The sequence below is a fragment of the Podospora bellae-mahoneyi genome, chromosome 5 (genome assembly GCF_035222275.1).
Source record: "Podospora bellae-mahoneyi strain CBS 112042 chromosome 5, whole genome shotgun sequence".
Taxonomy (NCBI): domain Eukaryota; kingdom Fungi; phylum Ascomycota; class Sordariomycetes; order Sordariales; family Podosporaceae; genus Podospora; species Podospora bellae-mahoneyi.
The window spans coordinates 4320224-4343082 of record NC_085884.1 but is presented as its reverse complement, the minus strand read 5'-3'; the positions used below and the strand labels follow the sequence as shown (position 1 = coordinate 4343082).

General features: G+C 52.0%; 6 protein-coding genes across 6 annotated transcripts; 2 read left to right on the top strand and 4 right to left on the bottom strand.

The window, feature by feature from the left end:
• Positions 1-450: 450 nt before the first annotated feature.
• On the bottom strand, positions 451-2094 carry QC761_510530 (uncharacterized protein; the record flags this gene model as incomplete). The annotated part of the gene is given in 2 exon segments (XM_062880240.1): positions 451-1335; positions 1351-2094. 2 exon segments carry the CDS (start codon positions 2092-2094, stop codon positions 451-453), a joined length of 1629 nt encoding a protein of 542 aa, XP_062731670.1.
• Positions 2095-3155: 1061 nt separating this feature from the next.
• Positions 3156-4103, bottom strand: QC761_510532 (uncharacterized protein; the record flags this gene model as incomplete). The annotated part of the gene is made up of 3 exons (XM_062880241.1): positions 3156-3364; positions 3678-3877; positions 3940-4103. The coding sequence occupies 3 exons, from the start codon at positions 4101-4103 to the stop codon at positions 3156-3158; spliced, it is 573 nt and encodes a 190-aa protein (XP_062731669.1).
• Positions 4104-4873: 770 nt separating this feature from the next.
• On the bottom strand, positions 4874-6486 carry QC761_510540 (uncharacterized protein). Its single transcript, XM_062880242.1, has 2 exons — positions 5309-6486; positions 4874-5233 (listed from the first exon to the last, which is right to left on the bottom strand). Exons 1-2 carry the CDS (start codon positions 5584-5586, stop codon positions 4993-4995), a joined length of 519 nt encoding a protein of 172 aa, XP_062731668.1. The 5' UTR covers positions 5587-6486; the 3' UTR covers positions 4874-4992.
• A 345-nt stretch (positions 6487-6831) lies between these two features.
• On the bottom strand, positions 6832-8606 carry QC761_510550 (uncharacterized protein). The gene is made up of 3 exons (XM_062880243.1): positions 7780-8606; positions 7321-7718; positions 6832-7267 (listed from the first exon to the last, which is right to left on the bottom strand). The coding sequence occupies exons 1-3, from the start codon at positions 8314-8316 to the stop codon at positions 6841-6843; spliced, it is 1362 nt and encodes a 453-aa protein (XP_062731667.1). The 5' UTR covers positions 8317-8606; the 3' UTR covers positions 6832-6840.
• Positions 8607-11824: 3218 nt separating this feature from the next.
• QC761_0087140 (uncharacterized protein) lies at positions 11825-13754 on the top strand. Its single transcript, XM_062872924.1, has 3 exons — positions 11825-13194; positions 13247-13477; positions 13531-13754. Exons 1-3 carry the CDS (start codon positions 11979-11981, stop codon positions 13644-13646), a joined length of 1563 nt encoding a protein of 520 aa, XP_062731666.1. The 5' UTR covers positions 11825-11978; the 3' UTR covers positions 13647-13754.
• Positions 13755-19243: 5489 nt separating this feature from the next.
• Positions 19244-21170, top strand: QC761_510700 (uncharacterized protein; the record flags this gene model as incomplete). The annotated part of the gene is made up of 3 exons (XM_062880244.1): positions 19244-19907; positions 19969-20459; positions 20663-21170. Exons 1-3 carry the CDS (start codon positions 19698-19700, stop codon positions 21168-21170), a joined length of 1209 nt encoding a protein of 402 aa, XP_062731665.1. The 5' UTR covers positions 19244-19697.
• Positions 21171-22859: the final 1689 nt, after the last annotated feature.

Below are 22859 nucleotides of genomic sequence, written 5' to 3'. Positions count from 1 at the left end.
GGCAAGTTGCTGCCCGTGGGCTGGCTGCTGCAGGTGATGGGGTGTTTGGTACTGATAGACAGACGGCTGCCCATGGGCTTGTTGGTGCTGATAGAGGGTTTGCTGCTGGCAGCCTGGGTGTTGCCCGTTGCTTGGTTGTTGCTCATAGCCTGGCAGCTGCTGATGATCATGTTGCTGCGGGTGAACTGATTGCTGTCAAGCCATGACGTTGCCCAACGTATCTAACCAACTCTGCTTTGGCATCTAAGCTCCGGGACATCAACCAAAGGTTGGATGACCATGACAATTTCTGCGGCTGAATGCCTTAATACATGGCAATGTTTGGATCACGAACACAGGAACTTTAACGAGGTATGTTCGGATTAGAGGAATCAATGTCGCTTTTCCCTCCATCAGAGTGGCAGGGATTTCTACAAATATCTATCAGTCGATCATCACTGGTCGACTGGCTTACACAAAAGCTGCCAACATCATCAGGAGACCAGTGAAGCCTGAAGCGCCACTAAAAAGAGTATTAGAAGAGGCGCCTGCGGTGACGACAGGTGGGCGTGAGGTGGTTGGTGTAGGGCCTTGGGGCTCGTCGTCATCTCCGGGTCCATCACCACCGTCACCACCATCATTGCCATCACCTCCATCACTGTCCCCATCCCCATCTCCATCACCACCATCTCCATCACCACCATCTCCAGGCTGAGACGTCTCAACCGGCCCTCCACCACCACCCCCAGTCTTAGTAACACTCACAAACCCACTCCCAGGCTGACTCCCCCCAGGAGTAGTAGTAACAAAGCCCCCATCATCATCACCATCCCCAACCGTAATCGTCTTCGTAGTCGTCTCACAAGAACTCAGCCGGCTAGCACTGACACACCCGCACATAGCAGCAACCGACTCAACAACCTTCACCGCTCCAGGAATACCCCCACAAGCCCCAAGCACACAGTTGACAGCAGTCGCCTGAATGGCATTGCTCGACGCGCACTGGCAATTGTGGTCACCCCTTTCGCAGCCGACGGCACCACCGGCGGATTCGATGCAGGCCGTTGCGCAGACGGGAATGGCGGATGCTTGGCCAGCGCAGGGGATGTGGCAGCTTACTGCTGTGGTAGTGGTGACGATAGAGGGTGTGGTGATGGAGGGCGTAGGCGGTGTAGAGATGTCCAAGGTGGTCGATTCTTCGGGGCAGCAGTCAGATGTCGGTGTGGAGGATGGCTCGACCGTCGAGGCTTCTACCGTCGAGGTCTCGGCGGTGGATGTCTCTACAGCGGTGGTCTCGACGGTGGAGGTTTCAACGGTGCTGGTCTCCATGTTGGAGGTCTCAACGGCGCTGGTCTCCACGGCGCTGGATTCCTCAGTCGACGTCTCAGCTGTCGATGTAGTCCCCGCAGTGCTCGTCGTCGGGCAAGCAGTCGGCAGCGGCGTGTTTCTCGCTACACACTGACACATGGCCACGGCAGAGTACACGACGGGAATAGCATTGTCGAAGCCACCACAAGCATCGATAACGCACAGTACAGCATCGCCTTGGATAGCATCTAGGTTCAGGCATTGGCAGCCGTATTCTGTCCTGCCGCAACCAAACTTCTCGCCCGAGTTCTCAATGCATGGTATAGCACAGCTGGGAATGGCTTCAAGCTCGGCGGAGCAAGGGAAGTCACCGCAGGGAGCCTCGGTGATGACTGGCTCCTCGCTTGTGGTGGTGGTCGATGGGCAGGGTGTAGGCAGGGGGCTGTTGGAGCCCACACACTGGCACATGGCCACAGCAGAGTACACCACCGGGATAGCATTGTCGAAACCACCACAGCCGTCGATGACACAGTTGACTGCAGCTCCTTGAAGGGCGTCGAGATTGTCACACTGGCATCCGTAGTCGGCCGTCGCGCAGCCTAGACCCAAGCCCGCTGACTCGATACAAGGGATGGCACAGCTGGGGATGGCTGCTAGTTCTGAGCCGCAGGGGAACTCGCCGCAGGACGGACCGGGTGTGATTTCGGATCGGCCATTGTGCTGAAGAACGGGGGTGGGAACAAGAGCGAGGACGCCGCTTGCTGCTGCCAAGAGGATGGGCACAGTTGCGGTAGAAGATACCATCATAGCCCAGGTCCCTATGAAACCTGTAAATAAAAGGAGGGGGTGACCAAAGACTCTTCTTATTGAATGGCGTGATCAGGGTCGAGAGCTTTTTATACCAGGCCTCAAGGTCTTTCCGCCTGTTGGTTCTGACAGCGGAGCAGCGAGCAGCCATCACGAGATTCTCCGCATGTACCACGTCTTGGCCCGCAGCAATATTAGTAGTAGATTAAACCGGAAGCTGTAGATGCTTGTGATAGATATATATCAAGGATTTCATTCGTTTCTGAGATGGCTGTGGAGAACGACGAGCCCTGTTTCCCCGGATTTGCTGTCTCGTGGAGGGTGACACCGAGATACCTCTGCAGCCCAACATGCAGGAACTTGCCAGAAGGGACATCATGCAGTCTTCTAGTTTGTAGAAATAACCTGTATCGTGTAGGGCAAAAGTGCGTCATGGGTGGGAACATTGAATGTTGGTCTTCAAGCAATATCAGTGGCATCTTCTCGAGACATATGCTTGAATTTCAGGTGGGCATGCGCATGGCTTCATCCTTCTGGGCTCTGGGTTGTTGTTAGCCTGAAGTACACCAGAGGTAGGACGATTCCCATGAGTATTAACATCCGGCTTTGCTCCCAAGCAGGCCGGCTCGGGTGGTAGTGATGAGTAACACCCAGTGGTTGCTACTCCATGATACGACCTCGCTCCAGGGTAACCCACAAGCCAAGATCACAAAACATCCTTTTCCCCGCAAAGACAACTGTTCTCGCAAACTCAGTGTGACTGCTGATTCTGACCACCAAGCAGACAAAACCGGAAGTTCCCCCGATCCACATGCTTGACTTTGTGCTGCTTTCCCTATCTGTAATTTGCCGTCAACTTGAGAAGATAGGCGTCAGGCCCAAAATCGCAGTTTTGACTTCAACTCTGTTCCAGATGCTCTGGGCTGTCCTATGGCCGTGTAGGCTGTCAAGTTAGTCCAGCCACCAAAGCTACCATCAGGAGCCATACCAGTGAGTGTCCAGCCGCCGAATCTACCGACAGAGCGCATAGATGTTCCGTTCTCTGTTCCCAGAATCAGATGTCAAACCCCTTCTTCCTCCCAACGTCCTAGAGCCTCGGCAATCCTCCCCTGATCCTTGTCATGCATCGCGAAAGCTGCGGGGTCGATGTGACTTGGCGTCTGGGGAAATCGGAAATCGTGCGCGGCCCGCTTTCTAGCTGCTGCTCCGCTGAAGGAAAATCCGGGGAAGTCGGTGGGGAGGAATGACGGTCGGGAGGTCGGTGGTTGGTTGGTGAGAAAAGAGAGAAAAAGGATGAGTTGAGAATGTGGTCAGGGAGCTCATCCTAGACTTCGGCGCTCCCGTCTCACTCCTGTAGCAATTGCCATCCAGCAGGTTAGCTGTTCTCTATCTCCAGCGCATCCAACACGCCACTTCGTATCACATCATGATCTGCGTCAAAAACTGGTGCAAAATCCGAGGCAATCCTTCGCGCCTGACTTGCCTGCTGGGCTTCACATTCGTCCCCTTTCCTTCGTGCAGACCACCACCCAATGCGAGTTTGAGCTTGAGGAACTGTCTGCTCTCCACAGCCTACGGCGTATCAGCATCATCCCGAGTGCACTCAAACAACGGCTTGAAATCACTCACCTCTTCGATACTCTTCTTCATCACATATCGAATCACCGTCACCTCTCTCGTCTGGCCGAGCCGCGACACGCGACCGATGGCTTGGTTCTCGACAGACGGGTTCCATTGCGGTTCGAGGGTGTGGACGCGGCGCGCCACTTTCAGGTCGTTGAGCCTGAATGAGTGTTAGCTAACAGCAAGTGTTCAAGGTTTCAAGGTTACAGGTCGTGTTCATACCCCATCGATCCCGTTCCGAATGTCATCAAGAGCACCGGCACATCTTTCGTTCGAAAGTCGTGCAGCGAAGCCCTCCTGTAGTTCTTTGATCTCGAGCCGTCGACGCGTCGAAAGGCGACATCGTGTTCCTTGAGGAGGTTCTCGACAAGGTCAAGAGATTTCATCCAGAAAGAAAATACGATACTGGGTGGATTAGCGTTTCTTCGCTTTCTGACTCTGGTCCAATGACCATGTCCAATGACCATGATATCAAGGTCAAATTGAACATTGCCGGTGCTGGTCTGTAACTTTTCCAGACCCGCCTGCAATTGTTTCCGGTGAGCATAACTCAAATATTTGACGTCTTCAGTGATTTCCTGAAGTTTTGCGAGACCTGCTGAGGACTTTCTGTTGAGGACCGCAATCAAGTGGCTGGACAAGGTGGATAATCCACCATATGCCTCTTCCAGAGAGATGTTCAGCGGTATCCATTCCTCTCGCGCAGCGGTGCAGTGTGGTGACGAGATACTACCATGGCCTGCGATGTGCCGCGCGATCATATGCCTATCCACCAAGAACAGCTTGCCATCGGCCGAGTTTCGCGACAGGAGGGGACACGTTAGGCGGTTGGCCTAATATAAACCTGACTGATCCGCTGTCGCCAGTTGTGCGTTTATTTTGACGATCGTGAATGCTCGAACCCGTCGGATAGGGTTTACGGATTGTTGTGACTCCTGTCAGAGTCGCTACCTGCACGTGTCAAGGTCAACTATTCGCTCTCGGCGGCCGCAGTGTACAAGGTGTTTGCTCTCGCCCAGATGGAACAATTTGGTCGTCCGGAACCTCTTGTTGGATGTTCGGGCTTGGGAGACGACGACCTTGCGTGCCAACACAACAGAAACACTGCTTCATGGAATCCACTCATCCAAGAACGCACTAGAAAGAGATCAGACAATCGCATTGTCATGAACCGAAGATACTATTTGTGGTAAGCGATCTACTCCCTTCACCCTAGATCGCCTGCTATCCACCACGCTACAGTACCATCATTCCGATGCTCCTCTCACCTGCCAATCACGAGTTCTGAGAAATCTCCCAGTTGATTACAAGCGCCTGGCAACGCAGCTTGCCATAAGCCCCGACCTTGTAGTCCTTCTCGCCAGGGAACAGAGTGCCAAACTTCTGGATCGCCTTCTTGATCGTGAGGCGGAGGTCCTCATTGCCGAGCGTGTATAATAGACCGTTGTGTTCGGCCCACGTCGTATACGCACACGAGTCCTTGCTGATGAGCTTTTTGTGGCCCCCGGCGCTGACCCTGCATCATATCGCCGAGCGTCAGCTTCAATGAATCGATCTACCAATCAGAAGATGGGGATGCAATAAGACATACCAATTGCCTGGTTCCTTGATGTTGTTGTACATGTGCCAGCAGTCAAGGACTAAAGGGGAATTCTCCGAAGTTTTGTTCCAGTATTCGTAGTCAGAGTTGCAGAAGCTGTCGCCCTTGAAGAATTCGGTCTTGTTTTGGTACCAGACACCGTCGCTGACTTCGGTGTAGCCGGAGTCGGCAGAGGGAGGGGCAACCCCAGTCTCGGGGACGGTGGGGGCGGCCTGAATGGCGGCTGTGAAGAGGCCAACAAGGGTGACGGTGAGCTTGGTGAGCTGCATGATGATGGAAGTGGTTCGGGTTCTCAGTGCTGAGTTGCGAGATTGAAGTTGACGTGTAGCTGCAAGATTGTCATCGGTTGCCGGTGGTTTGGGAGAGGGAGGAGATGGCTAGTCGGAGGACAAGTGTGGAAGATATACCTGTCTCTTGGGAGATTACAAGCACGCTGGTGGGCCCCGGCAATGGAGAGTAGAGGCCACGGGTACGAAATCGATCGAAGACGGAGTGATGATGAAAACTCTGCTTCTTGACGTTCTCATGATCCAAGGTTGGCGAGTGGTTTCCGACTTTTTGGCTCCGTTCGATACCGTCTTTGGCAAGGACAAAGCCACGGGACCGTCTTCCTGGTTCTCATCGCTTCCGAATATCCGGCTATCCATGGCATTGGCGGCATATTCAAGCATGTAAATACCATCAAGGAGTGGCCATCTGATACTCGAGGCATCACGGGACGGGCATCTGAGGGAAAGAGCACGGCCCGGGCCGTCATGTGCTAACAATTGACGGCAGCCGCAGTTTAAGGAGTTCTCCACCTGCTCTCTTTCTCTGGCCTGGGCTCTTTGCAGTATCCCTCATTGGCTGGCTGGGGAAGTGATGGGGCCTCCACTTTCGTCCAGGGCTCTAGATCAACACTGTATGAGGTCATGGTCACTGGCAGTTCAGCTAGGAAAGCTCGTAGGGAGGATTGGAAGGAGGCGAAATCAGGAGAAACATGCGCTGGGTGAGACGGTGGCCGTTCAGGAAGGAGGTGAAGCGTGCTCTCAAATGAATTTCGTTTTTGTAATCGTATCCTCCGGTAGGCCTTCACGAACAATTGGCCCGATCCACATCATGTGAAGCCTTGCTGTCTCGCTGATAACCTGCTCCAAGAACTCTGTGGTTCTCCTGCTCCAACCCTTGTGGGACACTGAGGATCACAACAACCAGACATCTTTCATGGCCCTTCCCCAAATACCGTGGACTGTCGTAGCTTGCAGGAAACAGGCCTGCTCCTTCTTGAGATATTCCAGCTGGCTTTTTTGGGAGATACGCCCGGCTGGAGGCACCGGGACATTGACCGTGGTCATATTGTTGTTCTCTGAGTTTGGAACGTGAGGTGGACTTACTTCTGGAAAACTTATCTGAAGACAAATGGCAAGTGCATGATAGAAACTGTTTCCAGACGTCATTATTGAACAAGTCTAAACAAAGTATATAATACACTGAAAAGAGTTTCCTTCCCATATATAGTCACTGATAGAGAAAAGATCATCTCCTCAGAACTTCTTGGGCTTCACGCCCACCAAAGCAACCCGTGCAGCAATAAACAGCAAAGTACCCACGGCACAGGCAACACCACCGAAAATCTTTGGGCTTTGAAACGCGCCGTTTGCAGATGTCAGGATAGCACCACCGATTGGCGACCCAGTCAACGCCGCAATCGAAGCAATGCTGAAAGCTGTGCCGGTGCGGGCACCGATCTGTTGGATGGGGGATATGGAAGCAATCAACACGGGAGTAAGACCAATGCCAGCACCTGAGCCGATGCCAAACAGCACGGCAAACGTGATGATGGCCGCGTCGCCTGAGGAGGGTAACCATACAGCGAGGATGAGGATGCTGGTGAAGGCCGCCATGGAAATCATGACGTTGAAATGGCCAAGCTTGTCCGCCACGGCGTTGGGTATTGTTCGGCCGATGATGCTGGGAAATGTTGGCATATTGCAACTGTTCAGTGGATAGAGGAGGGTACGAACCTAGCACCATTCAAAATGGGCACAAGATAGTTGGCGAGATTCTCTGACATGCCACCCGCAAGAGCTTCAACAACAATGAAGGTGAACGGGACAAACATGCCCCAATAAAAGAAGAAAATTCCGGCAGTCAATAAAGCAAATGGCAGCTCTCTCAAAGGTGCGAGGAAGGCCTTGAAGTCAAAGGGACGCTTCACCGGTGGGATGCGCGTACGGACTGTGAAATTGGCCCAGATAAGGAGGGCTAGGACGAGAAAGGCGCATATTCTAATTGCCCAGGGGAATCCGACTTTGGGGATGAGGTTGATCAACATAACAGGGAAGATGACACCGCCGATGGAGGAGCCACAGACGACAAGACCCATTGCTGCACCACGTTTCTTAAGAAACCATGTCGAGACCTGAGGTAGGTGTCAGTTGGCGATGACTGCATAAGCATCTCGGGAGGTGCTGGCGACTCACACAAGTAAAAGCGGGAAAAAACACCATCGACGCCCCAACCGCCGAGCATATTGCCTGACTGAGAAGAATCTGATAATACGTCGTCGACAAACTGATCATCATCATCCCAAACACATGCATAAAACTCCCCACAAGAAGCAAAGCCGCTGGGCCATGGCTGTCAAAGATTCTCCCCACCCAGATTCCAGAAAATATCATGAAAAAAATCTGCAGGGCGGAAATCCATGAGATCTCCGATGGTGTGTAGTTGCTGAGCTGATTGGCCTGGTAATGCGACTGGAAAATACCAGCGCAGTTGACCCAGCCAAACGAGACAAACAGACAGGCTGATGCACCGCTGACAGTCAGCCAGGCGCGGGCGCCGCCTTCTGGGAAGCCAGCGTGACCCAGTGTTGGAGGTGCAGGCGGTTGTTGGTGGGGTGGTGGTGGTGGTGATGGCGACTTGGCCTCGCCACGAACTATGGATGGGGTTCTGAGGCTTTCACTGTCTGTGAGGTTGGCTTTCACATCACCCCCCGGATATAATCGGACAGCCATTCTGGAAAAGTAAACAAAAACGTCCTTGGCAGGAGAGAAAGGCCAAGAAGCCAAGGCGAGGCTCTTCGGTTATGAATCAGATGGGGAAGGATTGAGATAAGATAGAAAAGCACTCGCTCGGAAATATTCTTCGGTCGCCGAGTTCACAGGAGCTGTGTATTCATAAGCCGCTTATAAACGATCCCTCTATCAAGGCCGGAGATTCCGGGGTTTGGGGGCCACGCCATTCCCGCGCTCGTATGCAGGCCGAATACACTGCATAACTGAAGTTTCGAAGCACTCAAGATTGAAGCCCATAGGGTAGGTTAAGCCAAGATCACCACAACCACGCCCTTGATGCAAATTCTATAGCATCACAGCACCACATGGCTCAACGGCCCCGGAGCGCGGCAACTGACCGAGTCCTGGAGTCCGGGCCGAGACCAAGGAAGGAATTTGCCAGTTTCCCACGCCAGTCAAAGCGCTGCGGCCTTTTGACAGCAGCCTGTTTAAGTTTTGCACTATTCAGCAGCACTTTCCAGCCAAGCACAGACTTCTGGGCCAAACTCCATCTTCAACTGCGAAATGCCCGACTCCGTCCACCCTTCTTGCAGTCGTGGCTTCTTTGAGTAGCGCTTCTCCGCCCGGTGTGCTTTTTGTTTTGTCCGTCTCTTTGGTGCTGCGCAAAGCGACCCATCCACGATGTAAAAGATACCTCCTTCACAGAAACGATGTCTTTTTCTATCATATTCCCGCTGACGTCATATACCATCAACATGGCTGGCTTCAAGACGCTGTTACATTGTCTCGGATGCTGTGCCACCCATCTCATGCATGTCTTGGAGTTGGTACGCTAGCCAACAGTTATCCCGCATCTCGCGTTTGCTCGCGGTCGGCTCGCCTCTCGGAGATATTCCACGTTGAAACTAGCTCTTGTTACACGGTTGCATTCCAAGATCGGTACTCATAGTTTCTAGCGTAGGTAATTGGGCAAATTCAACTGGTGACAGTACTGGGGTGGCCTCATCCTCGTTGTCTCAGGGTGTCCGGGCTGGTGATACCGAACAGAGAGAAGCGTGCAACCTGCACGGTAGCCGGGCGGTTAGAAACCAAATAACGGAAGATATCTACCTCAGAGTCAGATATCCATCTGCTGAGCCGCTCATAGACCTCTTGCGGGATCATGGTTGGCTCTTGGTGGGCTCTTTGGAAGTCTTCATCACTCTCGATAACTGGTCTGGGGGCTTCGGCGTATTGTTGGATTCGCGAACAGTCGGACAATGTGGTCTCTGGAGGCCACGATGCCGCCGTTAGTTAAGTTGTGCAAGTGCGGATGTAGATATCAGGGCTGGCTGTCTTACCCTCTGTAGGGTTTGTTGATTGTTGACATGAGGATGAAGGGTGTGGGGCAGAAGCGGGAATCTAAAAATCCAAAAGAGCCACGGGCATGGTGCTGCCTGGGTTGTCACTCTTGAGCCGCTTAAAAATGCACCCGAAAAGCACATTCATAAAGCCGACCTGTGTGTGACCGTGTCATCGGTGAGGGGTAATTGCGAGGGTATTTTTTCCTACCCCGCGCGCCTCTCGGTCCTGTCCTTCACTCTCGTTCCCCAGTTGAATCTTTGTTGATCTCCACGCGTGACCGTCAATTCTTCTCGATGGCCTCTTTGCAAGCCGTAGCCCGCCATCCCGTCGCGCGGCAGCCAGTATCACCCACTGATAAATCCCCAAGTGAGAAGACGGCTAAAGAACCTATCCATCCACAGACGTCAACCACAGAGGTCAGTAATCAAGTATCTTCTAACCCAGCCAACATAACCAGCGATGATCAAACGGCCCCATCGACAGTGAACGCAGAGGAGAAGGGAAAATGGACGACAAAGGTTCCCCTGTATTGTGTGGTGAACGGTCGGTCTCACGGACATCTTCAAGATTTTGGGCTCCCTCGTTGTCCACGGTGTGGGGTGTATATGTGGGACAACCCGACGTATCAAGCCCCAGGAAAACAGGAAGCTGAGAAGGGTGCGAAGGAGCGTGACAAGGAAGAAAGCGCAAATTCAAGCCACGATGCCATTACATCGGTTGCCTCGATACTCGAACGCGCGGAGAAACACCCCGTATTCCTCTTCCGAGAACAGAACATGAGTCAGGCGAAGACGAAGATACCGAGCAGCCAAAAATATCCTACTCCGTGGAATACCTCGACACAATGGGTTCGTACATTGGCAAACAGCGATATGCAACACCATTTGATCTCTCGGCGGCCTGTAAGGGTGTCTCAAAGCATCAAGCTTCTGTTTTTAGTGTTATCTGTTCTCTAGACATCACACGCACCAGAGAATTTCCGATTTCTCAGCGATGATACCCGAGCCGAAAAAGTAGCCGGAATACTCACCGACGAAAACATCGCTGTACACGTGCATACCATGAGAATCATTATCGAGTCAAAAGCCCTCCTCAGCACTCTACGCTCGGTAGTCTCCTATTACCCCTTCGTTGATCTTGACCACAAAGTCTTGTCACTAAACGAACCTTACACTATCCTAGGTTACCACATGAGCGAGCTCGAAGCACTCCATGAACGATGCAAAACCAGTCACCAGAAGGGTGAAGTCAAACCGGACGAGAACGCTAACCCGGATGACCCCTTGGTTGAAACAACCGCCGAGCATCTGGAACTGCTTCTGAACTATCTCAAGACAAAAATATACAAAGGAAGGATTGAGACCAAACAGGAGCTGCATCGGAGGAATATGTGTACTTTCCAGATGCTATGGCTTCTCTTCAGGCCGGGCACGACAGTATACGTGGAATCTGGAGGTAAACTCGCTGCCCATGTGGTCCATGCCATGGTTCGTGACACCACCATTCTTTCAAACAATCCTCGAGACTTTGGGCCGCATCAGATCCTATTGTGGTCGTTAAGGTTTGATGGCAGATTTGTCGGAAGGAGCACGACGTCAGTTGTTGTGCCACGCAAAGATATGATCAAGGCGTTGGTTCAGAAGTACACCAACATGAGCCCAACACCAGGCTTATCAACATCGTGGCGCGCCGACTTTATTGAAAACAAGGAAGAGGGTCATATCTTCTTGCAGGCGGTCCCGGTGTTGGGAAGACATATGCAGGAGCATGATGGCCCAACTCTGGATCAGAAGGACTTTGAGCAAGTTTGCCAAATGACAAGGGAGTTCAAAGAGTATCTTCATGATCTGCACGGCCTGGATGGGGAGGGAAGGGCTTACAATGCTAGAGCGAGGGCAGGAAATCATGACTCGGGAAGGGGCATGAGCAACTAACAGAAATCAGGAGAGGAGGTTGGAAGATTTTCATCTACACTGGTTTTACATGCAGCTATGTATGGTGTCAACAAATGTCACATGGCTTGGCGTTATCGGTTGTCGCCACCGTCCAATCACGGAGGCGAAAACACCCACATGTTTCCAGACGATCTCCCCCACCACTTTCCTCAGCTCACTGCTATATCTCGATGCCAATGAGCACGTGGGTAAGTGACAGACTCCAGTGTTACAGTCACCCGTTCCTCCATCATTCTCTTCCTCAGCTTGCATGAGCTGAAAGATGCCCACGTGCCCTGGCCGAGGCCATAAGTTGAATATGCCCTCCCCGAGGAGTGCAAGCATCCTCACCGTCACAAACAGCTGCGCACCTCCACCAGAGTCATGGTCTTCCTCAGCAGCCTAGGCGTCCTTGCCTTGTTGACGAGCACCGTGCTCTCACACCCTCAGCCATCTCCTGCTCCCGTCTCCACGACAACGTGCCAGGGAAAATCCTATACCTACAACGAACTCGCCGGTTTCGGTTCCATCCCCTCTGACGCAAGAGACAAATTCGGCGACACAATCAGCATCGGCTCCTCAGCCGCCATCACCAACTGGAAAAAGCGATCTGCCGGTGGCAAAAACAAACAAACCTACTACACCGGCACGCTCTACGGCCTCCCCGACAGAGGCTGGAACACCCAAGGCACCCAAAACACCATCCCTCGCGTCCACACCTTTGATGTGACTTTCACCCCAGCCGCCGCGGCATCTGAATCCCCGCCCCTCCCACCAAACCTCCTCTTTAAATATAAAGCCACCATCCTTCTTACCTCTCCCAGCGGTGAACCCCTCACTGGTCTCGACCCAGACAGTATCACCACCCTCCCTGGCTTTCCCCCTCTCCCAGCATCGACCTATCCCGGTGATGGGTTTGGTGGCCCCGGTTCAGGAGGAAAACGCATCGCTATTGACGCCGAAGGCTTGGTGCTGAATGAGGATGGCACCTTCTGGATAAGCGACGAGTACGGCCCGTACATCTATCTCTTCTCCCCCAGCGGAAAACTCCTATCCGCCATCGCCCCACCTGATGCTCTCCTCCCCCTGAGGAATGGCACCCTCAGTTTCAGCAGTGACAACGCCCCTATTTTCGACAACGGTAAACGACCCATTCCTACCAACCCCAGTCAGGGTAGGTCAAACAACCAGGGCTTTGAGGGGTTAACTGCCAGTCCAGATGGTAAACAACTCTGGGTCATGCTGCAGAGTGCGGGGAGGCTGGAAGGGGGTGGGAATTCTGCTACGAGGAGGTATACCCGGTTATTGAGGTATGATGTTAGCAAGGGGAAAGGCAAGAAGGTGAAGTACTCCGGGGAGTGGGTTGTGCCTTTGCCTACGTTTACTGATGGGCAAGGGAGGACGAGGGTGGCGGCGCAGAGTGAGATCAAGTATGTCAGTGACGAGCAGCTGCTTGTGCTGCCGAGGGATAGCGGGGTTGGTGCCTGCACTGATAGCCCGACGAGTTTGTACAGGCATGTGGACGTGGTTGATATTGGGAGGGCGACGGATGTGAAGGGGAGGAGGTATGATTTGTTTAATGCTTCGATTGCGAGTGAAGGTATGTGATTTGACTTGTGATACGAAGGATAGCCTGATCCTGACGAGAGCAGATGGTGTGTTGAAGCCAGAGATAACACCCGCAACGCTTTGCCCGTGGATCGACTTTAACATTAATTCTCGGCTGAATAAGTTTGGGCTGAGGAACGGGCCTCCAGCGTTGCCGATGAACAGCCTTTTGAATGAGAAGTGGGAGAGCTTGGTGTTGGTTCCGGTGGACGATGGTAAGAAGGACGAGTACTTCTTGATTGCTATCTCTGATAATGACTTTATTACGCAGAATGGTAAGTGTTTTTGACAATAGAGATGCATTATACACTGCTGACAACTGTTTCAGGATTTATTAACAAGGGCAAGATCCCATATAAAGACGCCAGTGGGTGCAGCCTGGACCAACAGGCCTTGGTGTTCAAGGTCACGCTGCTAAGGAAGAGTAGGCCTTTGATCGGATAGGAAAAATCGCTATCCTGTGGTGATGGGGTACATAATCAAAGAGACTGAGATCAAATATTCGAGGTCAGACATGGGTGCTGTTGTTATTGTTTAAGGGGTTCAGGGACACCCACCAGCTCTCCAATATATACCGACACTCCCTTGTCACTGATCCTAACATCAAACTTCCAAACAGGTCAAGTAAGCACTATGTCCAACCACCCCCCATGCCTTCTACCTTATTCTGGACAACCCCTTCGCAACCGAAGCCTCCCACATATCCCTCAGCCATAACGCCTTCAGTCGCGGCTTCAACAGCACCTACCACCAAGCTCCCCCCGCCACGATAAATCCGACTTTGCCAGCTACTCCATCGCCTGGGGAGACTGCGTGCACACCCACCACCGCTATGAAGAAACTGAGTTCTTCCCCCAGCCTCGATAAAGCCACTGGGAAAAATATGTCGATGGACGGTACCGTCCACGAACATGAGGCTTTCTGGGGAGGGCTGCAGAAATTCAAGAGGTACATTCTAGTAAAGGCGCTGAGTGGGTCAGTGATGGGCTGGTGACGATTATGGGTGATTTCAAAGGCGCGTTGGATTGCTGAGGCTGTTGGTAAGTTAGGTAGAAAGATTCTTGGGTGATTTGGGTGATACGCTGAGTGTGGAATGCAGGGAAGAAACAGCTGAGTTTGTGGTTTGTGTTCTTCCTCAAATATGGACACGGAAGACTGGAATTCAAGGGGGGATATGCCATGGGGTTTTACGTCCTTGAAGGAACTGGCAAAGTTCGTAACCCTGAAGGGCGTACCTATGTGGCAGTCGGGTCGTTGGCGTTTTGTCAGCTGTACGGGAGGGCACAGCGAAACAGCTGGCGGTGTGGTTCGTTGTGATCTTGTATTTGTATTGATCTTCATAATTGGGAACAAGGAAAGCTCTAGCACACATAACCGCGATAGCCATAGCCATAACGCCTAAATAGAAAATCAGTATGTGAAACCTCCCGTCGTGCAGCACAAAGGTAGGTTGTCCACTTACTGGAAAGTACCCATAGACCTTGACTTGACCGTAATACCCGGCCCATATTTTGTCCTGTAGAGGTCCACTATTCCTGCGCTTGAAGTTCCAACGTGGCTTTTGTTTGTCTGGCACGTTCGCTATCATTCCAAGGGCCGCAGCTTGATCATAAAGAAAAAGACAGTTGGAGGCTGCGTCTTCTAATTCATCGATTTCAGAGTCGCCTTGTTCCGCTTTTTTTCCCTCACCGTGAACTAAAATGGCCGTATCTTGCAGGTGCTCATAATTTAGACCGTCCGCTAAGATTGCCGGTGGTTCGACCGATTTTCTTAGTTGCCTTCGGTTCCGATGGATAAGCCGAATGAGCTCGTCCCGGTTTGGCGGGTTTGCGGATATTAATCAGATCTTCCAGGGGTTATACTGGATCCTCCAGTCTCTTGCAAAGCAACGGAGACTAAGTTAGACATACTTAAATCGGATGGGTGCAACTGAAACCTGGCTAACAGGCTACTCGAATAAACATCGAAGTACCAAGGCAGATCTTCGTCTTACTCTTTGTCTTCCTCGTCACTGGATGCAGACTGTGCTGTGGAGTCACACAAGACGAGAAATCCCACGTCAGGATCAAAGATATGTTTCAACCAAACTCCCAGACTTTTCTTGTTGTGGTTGTTAGCATAAGTATATCAATAGGGGTATAGCGACGGGGACGAGGACCTACCTGTGGGGAATTCTTGTTTTCTTTGGCGTTCTTGGGGATATGTGCTTGACTCGAGGAGTGTGGTTGCTGTTGGAGGGGGAGATGATGGATCATGGATGGGAAGAGGGGTGTGTGAGTGGAATGGGAAGGCGGGTGGTTTACAAGTGTGCTTCCGTCGTGGTGGAGGGTTGGCTTTTATCATGGGGGTGGAATTGCGCCGGTTGTAAGTGAATCTAACATGGAGCAGCTTGGGCAGGCGGGTCTGGTGTTCGGGGCATCATATTGGTAGGTTGGTCCACGATGAGGTTGGGATTCACTTGGAGCAGGGCGTGTGAGCAGTTCAGTAAGTATTCATTATAAGGCTATCTCTTGCTCTGAACTTGGCGTTGGGAAGAGCTGGCACCGCCTAGAAGCGGGCACGTTGCTTGAGCTTAGATAGGCACCTCAGGTGCCCTGTTAGGTTGTTGTCTCTAACCCCCCGGTCTGTTTCCCACAACCCTAACCTGCCTCTAATGATGCCCAAGATTTACCATTGACCGTCCTGTCTCGTTTCTATCGTTGCCCGCAAACACCCTGATGTCGAAACCTAAGCCCCAAAACCGCGCGTTTTCAAATCTCCCACGACAGCCAGTCCCCCACATTTAGCTGTTCATCCCCTCAAAGTCTCCTTTCTCTCTTATTACGCTTTTCATACCGACTAACAGCATCAAACTTGACAACCCTCTCGCTTGTTCGAAGAACCACGCTGCTTCTGCGTCTATGCCGAATGTGTCCAGGCTGGCAGACTGAGCCTCGTCTAGCTCGAGCGTTGGCTTGCTCGAGGCTGCGGTTTCCAGTTCCTTGGTCGCGGCTGGAGTGATGCTTTTGATCGCGGTTGTTGCGAGAGCTGTGGGTGTTTCCGCTGTGGCGGTTGCTGTCAGAGGGTCGTCTGTTGGAAGCCTGGGGTGCTGGCCCTGTCCCAAAGCAAGTTGCCGTTGCCAATGGTGCTTAGTGGCGATGGGAGTCGTTTGAGACTCACATCTAAGACCGCTGTTTGGTGAAGAGACTCAGCTCGAGGCAGGAACGGGGGTCCGGTCTGACTGTTTTTTGTTTTACAGGAAGGGAGACAAGCAACCTGAACAAGACCTGTTATATAGGCACTTACCGTACAGTTAATACATTCTGTGGGGCAACCTACCTGGGCTTTGGGAGCATAAAGAGATCTTTCGATGGCCGCATTCATTACTCGGGGAGTGGTGAACTTACCATTATTCGAAGTACTCGAATTCACCAGGTACAGGCTAGCCCAGGTTGTGGCTATTCATGATTTACACGGTCCCAGGGAAATCTGGAACTTTGAAGTTTCGAGACGAGGGTGACCTTGTTCAATTCATCTGAGACTGGTAGATCGGCGTAGTGAACCAGTGCTCTATATATTGTGGAGGCCAGTGAATTATGTGCACTCATTCCTTATCGTAGTATCCCACCTATCTATCTCCTCCCCCGTCTCCCGAACCTCCAAACCCTTTCCCCTTGCCCAACAGTCACATTCGTCATGTCTGTAGTCGTCACAACCTGTCCATTAGTCAAGGTTGTCATTGTTTAGACTGTTGTTGTTTCCGTCAACCCTTCGGCGGGTCTACGTCCAACCGGTCTTCTTCCCTGGCGGCGGGTCACATTGCTTGGGAGCTTGGACATTGCGTCAAGCGCAACGTTGCTCAGTGTGACTCGGGCTGGCCTCGTGGGGAGGGACAGGTTGCTACCAAACTCGGATACACTCTCGTGGTACTCGTAATGGACTCCCCTTTCTGGAAGAGGCGGTTTACAGAGCCAGTTCCCCATTGCTTTTGTTTCTGTGGCGGATGACGTGATTACGTCTTCTACCTTTCAGGAGGTGTTAACTTTGATTATACCATCAGATTAGTTGGTCTGCGTGAGGGTAAGAACTTACTAAGGTATAGAGAAAGCAATGATGTGATGAGGTCACGGTCTTTGGGGGATTATGGAGGAGAGTGATGTGATTATTTGGGAGGGAGGAAGATGGAGAGCGTTTCTTCAATAGAGCTGAAGTGAAAGAAAGGCCGGAAAGAAGAAGAGCACGTAACCCACCATAATACGAGGAGAAGCGGGGACCGACGAGAGTCCTGCAAGAGTTTTCTCATCTATTAATCCGGAACTTTAGCTGATATCTTGCCGGGTGAGAGCAGTCAAGGGTGGATCCTGTGGGAGCATTGTTCTACAAGAAAAGTCTTTGACAAATAAGAGGGTCAAGGCAAGGAAACCAGTAGAACATTTCCACCAGGAGATAAGACGATATGGTTGCTCTAACGAAGATTGATAATGGATTCTTATCTATGAAGTGGGTTGCTGATAGGCGTAAGAAAGTTCTACGCACTGGAGTGTTGTCGCTTTTGAGAGCCAGTTGGCTACCTGCAGTTCGATGTTGTCGACCGTGAAAGCTCATGCTGTCCCCCCCCTTTTGCCCCTTGAACTCTATTTCTTGATGAAAACCGTCCACTCAGCACTCAATATCTCCTACTGCTTCTTCTGGCTGAAGACCTCTGCCGGCTGTGTGTTCTGTCCCGGTCGCGTGTGGAGACCCGCCTGTGACTGCCACGCCATTGAGCGTCATAGCGGTCACGCCCGGATCTGGAAGAGACTCGGGTACGGCTCCGGCGTGAACAGTTCCGCCAGTTATTCTGAAGAAGATGACATTTGATACCGTCTTCCGAGTGAGTGGGGTAAAAGCTGAACAAATTGAATCTGCCATTTTTGGAGCAAATATCATACTCGAGTGTCTGGGAGGTTCCCAGGGATATCGATGAAGAGACAGTGAGTTGATATTCACGACCTCATGATCCGCTCTGAGCTAGTTCCTTTGAATTTTACCAGTGCTATAAAACTACTGATCCACGGTGGTAGGAACTCATAGAGAGCCTTTGATCCGAAAGCAGTTCTCAGATTCAGAGGAGCCTCTCATTTCTTGAAGTCGAGGCCGAAAATGTCAATAAATAGGTAGGGGTGTTCTGAAAAGATACATCTTTGAGCAGAAAGATCTTGCTCATTTTGGTAAATCAGGCTCTCCATCCGCCCTCTCAGGTGCTTGCAGGAAGGTGAACGAGTTTGAGTTAGTTTGTAGGTGGAACAGAGACACACTCGCGCTCAAGCCCCTGCTGAGGTCACAGTTTCAGACGGCATTTGCACGTCAGACTCGTCCCGTCACTCTCTATATCATCTCTATCCGAGATCCGGAACTTTGGGGCCTATGTTTGGTTCAGTACGACGGTAGCAATTCACGGCACTTTACCACCCAACAAGTGGTCATAGCTCCAACCTCCTCCGCCGTGTTCAAAGTGGGCAGCTTGCAAGCTGGCTGATTCGGTTGGGTACATGTACAGTCAGCACTCGCAACTTCAAGAGACAAATGGGGCACAGGGAACTAGGTAGATTGCTAATACAAACCAGAAAGCAGTAAGGTGCTGGCATCTGCCCTGTTCAAACATACGACGCGAAGAACGCACGCTGATGTCAGTACGTAGGTCCGGTACCTTGAACCAGTATATTTTCTGAAAAAACTGATATCCAGAATGCAATCATGGTGGAGGCCGTGCCTTTTGCAGTGCGCACTTTGCACGAGCTGGGACAGCCAAAAAGGGGGGCAAACACCTGTTGACTTTAGCCAAAACACACCCCCTCCTCCCCCATTCATTGGACAAGCCAAAGAGGAGATGCCAGTGCCGGCACATTCCCGACCCAGAGCTTGCCATTTGAAGACCGCCAAGATAGCTTGAAAGTTGTTTAATGATTGCTTGATTGATATTTCCACACGAATCGGGCAGGGGATCGGAGAGTGAGCGGTACCAAGACCACTGACTGGTCAAATAATGCCCCCTCTTCCAATGCACGACTCCATCAAGCAACCGTCAACGTTGTGTTTCCCCAGATTTCCAATCTAGAATTTATTGCGGAGCAGTGCCGAAAATGGGCCCGACGTGAAGACGCATGCAGAGCTTTCCGATGCCCAACCAGCAAGAGGAAAACAAGCAGCGAGATGGTGTCGAGACAGTATGGGAGCGGATGGATGAATGGACTTTCGTTTGGGCGGCCTGCCGTCGCTTGGTCGGTACCCCAACCGAGGGCCGCTCTTCCATAGCATTAACAGTCGGTCAACCCCAGCCTTTTCCCCTGCTTGGGTTTTTTTCCTTTTCCCCTGTCTTGGATTTCTGGGACCCTGGCATCGTTTGGTGTCATCGCCCCGTCTCTTGCCAGCGCTGTGTCGAGGTGATGCTTCTGCTGCAAGGCTTTAGCTTCGCCTGGCACACGACGTCGCCATAAAGGATTATCATCTCCGTTCATCTCAACTGCGACCATCGTCATGTCATCGTCGGACGACGACGCAGAGGTCACCATCACAGGGCATAAGATCGACCCCATCCGCGCCGCAGAGAGTAACTCGAACGTATTCATCGCTGTCGTCTGCGTCGTTTGGAGTCTCGCGTTCTGCACGGCACTCGTCCGGTTCTACACAAGGGCGATCGTGGTGAGGTCGTTTGGGAAGGATGATATCTTCATGGTGTTGGCCGTGGTAGGTCCTAGGGCCCCTTCTTTTATTCTGTCCTCTTTTTGACAGATGCTGACAAGCACAGCTCTGCGGCATAGGAGGTCTCGCCGCCTGGATAGTAGGCTGCCACAATGGCTACGGCCAACACACCGACACCATCCCACGAGACAGGTGGAAGATCCTTCTCGAAGCTCAGTTCTTCCAATCCGTCATTGAAGCCTCCTTCGCTTTTGGCTTCCTCAAAATCTCAATCGCCCTCTCGCTGTTACGCCTCAGCAGGGGAAAGTGGTACAAATGGATACTCTGGGGCCTGATCACGTTCACCGTCTTCTACACATTGTTCGCCTTCATCACCTTCATGACGAGATGTCAACCGGTTTCAGGGCAGTGGAATCCGGACATCAAGCCAAAGTGTTATGGAAAGGTCATGTATAGGAATTTCGGACTGTTCAACACGGCATGCAACATCTTTACCGACCTGTCATTTGCCACGCTGCCGATTCCACTCATTTGGAGCCTGCAGCTGCAGAGGAGGCTTCGGATTTATTTGATTGCTATTCTGAGTGGCGGCTACTTGTAAGCTATCCTCCATCCTCTATGTCACAGCTCTAGGAACTGACGGAGTGGTAGCGCTGTTGGTCTGGGGATAGCGAAAGGAATCTACATCATCGCCTACGTCAACAACACCGACGGCACATTCTATCCCTACGCCCCCTTCTTTGGCTCGCGAGTCCACCTCCTTCCATCCCCTTATTCATCATCTGCTAACACTTCAACAGTCTTCAACTAGACATAGGCATCATCGCCGCCTGCGCCCCCACCCTTCGCCCCCTCCTCGGCCGCTTCCTCCGCCTCTCCCCCATCGCCTACCGCGAAGCAAACTACTACCGCGCCGGCAAGGCTCTCGACCGATTACCCCTCCACTCGCGCCACCCGGGACGAGACACGAGCATCAACGGCATTCGAGCCGCCTACCTCCGACAAAACACCGATCTTGACCTCGAAGAACGACAGTTTATTGAGCTCTTAACAGGGGAGAAGAGAGGGAAGTGGGGAAATCATGCCACAGCGTTGCACATGGAGTACGTCCGCTCACCCGCGGTCAGAAGCACCAAGATTACGAGTGGGGGGGAGACAGAGACGATTGTTCAGGGCGGGGTTGGGGTGGCGGATAAGGGACAGGGGAGTGATGACGAGAGGGATTTGATATTGCCTGCAGGTTTGAGAGGCGAGGAGGGGGGGTTGAGGGGGATTGTGAAGACGACTGAGTTTAGGGTTGAGAAGTGAAGTGAAGGGGGGATACCCGGGTTGTACCATTGTTAAGGCGTCTTTGGCGCTGGGTGTGTAATTTGAATCAAGAAGTTTGTTTGTGCGAAGAGAGGAGTGCGCTGCGCTCAATCAAAAACAAAGCTTCTTCCACAACTCCTCAACGCCGGGTATTCCTAGAAATCACCACCTAAACCAACATCCCCACAACAGCCCCAATCGCCACCAACCCCCAAACACCAGCCTTCAACAACCCAGCAGAACTAGGAGTCTCTGTAGGAACAACACCCCCTCCTGTCCGGGTAGGCCCGTCCTCGTTATCCGAAACATTTCCATCATCATCATCATCATCATCATCATCATCATCATCATCGGGGCTCCCGGTAGGTGCAGCCCCACCATACGGGATACCACACTCATCGACAACACTGGCGAAGTCGGTGGCACGAGGGCCGGGCGTGCAAAATGAGGTATAACACCCATAGATGCTCGAGGCCATTAGCAACATCAAATTGAGATCAACTCCAGGCGCTGTGTCGTTGATCACGCCCTGCCCTGCCAAGATCAACAGCTTGCTGAGGCCGCCAAGAGCCAAGATACCACCATTCTCTTTGAGGAAAAGGTAAACGGGAATGGCAACCTGTCAAATCGTATATGGGGTCCAGAAAGGTGTCAATTCTGTTGTTGTACGCGGGTGAGTTGCCCAGGTGGCTGGAAAAATGCCGAACCCAGTGGCTCAGGTCCCACTACCAAGATATTAATTCCTCAACATTGGGCCCAATTGACTATTCTGACACAACCCACGCCCAATGTCACAATGTTGGGAGTTCGGTATTGTGATGAAGCCCGTCTTTTGTCATACTGAACGGTCACTTACCCTTATCATGAAGAGTTGTTGGGTTAGTCCGAAGAAAACAGACAGTTTCCGGACGAAGATACTTTCACACTGGCTCATCAACGTGATACCGTATTCTTCATTTCACAAAAACAATGATCCTGTTAAGATAGGAAAGAGATTCGGTTCCGTGTAAACAAGCTTCTACGGACAGAAGCCCACTGCAACGCCCGAAGGCGGCCTCAACGCCAAGATCTAGTGTCCAACAATGCAAACCCCTACCGCTGCTACATTTCCCTCCCGCTGACCACACCATAAGGTATTGATACTTGAAAGCCTACGCCGGCCCTATTCCTCAGGTTTCTGTCCGTAAACAGCATAATGGCTGAGGTCTCCGCTAATGCCCTGGATACAGGTCGATTTAGTGGAATGTCCTCGAGGTCTGTTAGTTGAAGAACTCAGAGGGTCCTACCTGGGCTTTAGGGTGTTCGTTAACTACTCACCACTAACAGCATCCTGTTCGAACAAAAGGAAAGCAAGGAGGAGGGCATTACCAAAGTCGACAGCCCAGCAATATAGCACCTGGCGCCACCCTTTGCCTTGGACGCCTGACTTTGAGTCCCGCGCGAGTACAGGTACTTGCCACTCGTTTCTCCCTGACGCCTCCGTTGACTCGGAGCAAGTTCGACAAGTCCCTGCATCTCTCTCACGGCATGGCCAAATACTATGACGCGTGAAGTTGATGGGGTAAAGCTGTTGTTACACAAAACCCACTTGGAACCACTCAAAGCCGCAGAACGACCACTAAGCATCAAATCCGAGAGCACATACATTGCAGCGAGGCGACACTATTGAAAGCCCAACACTGTGATTAT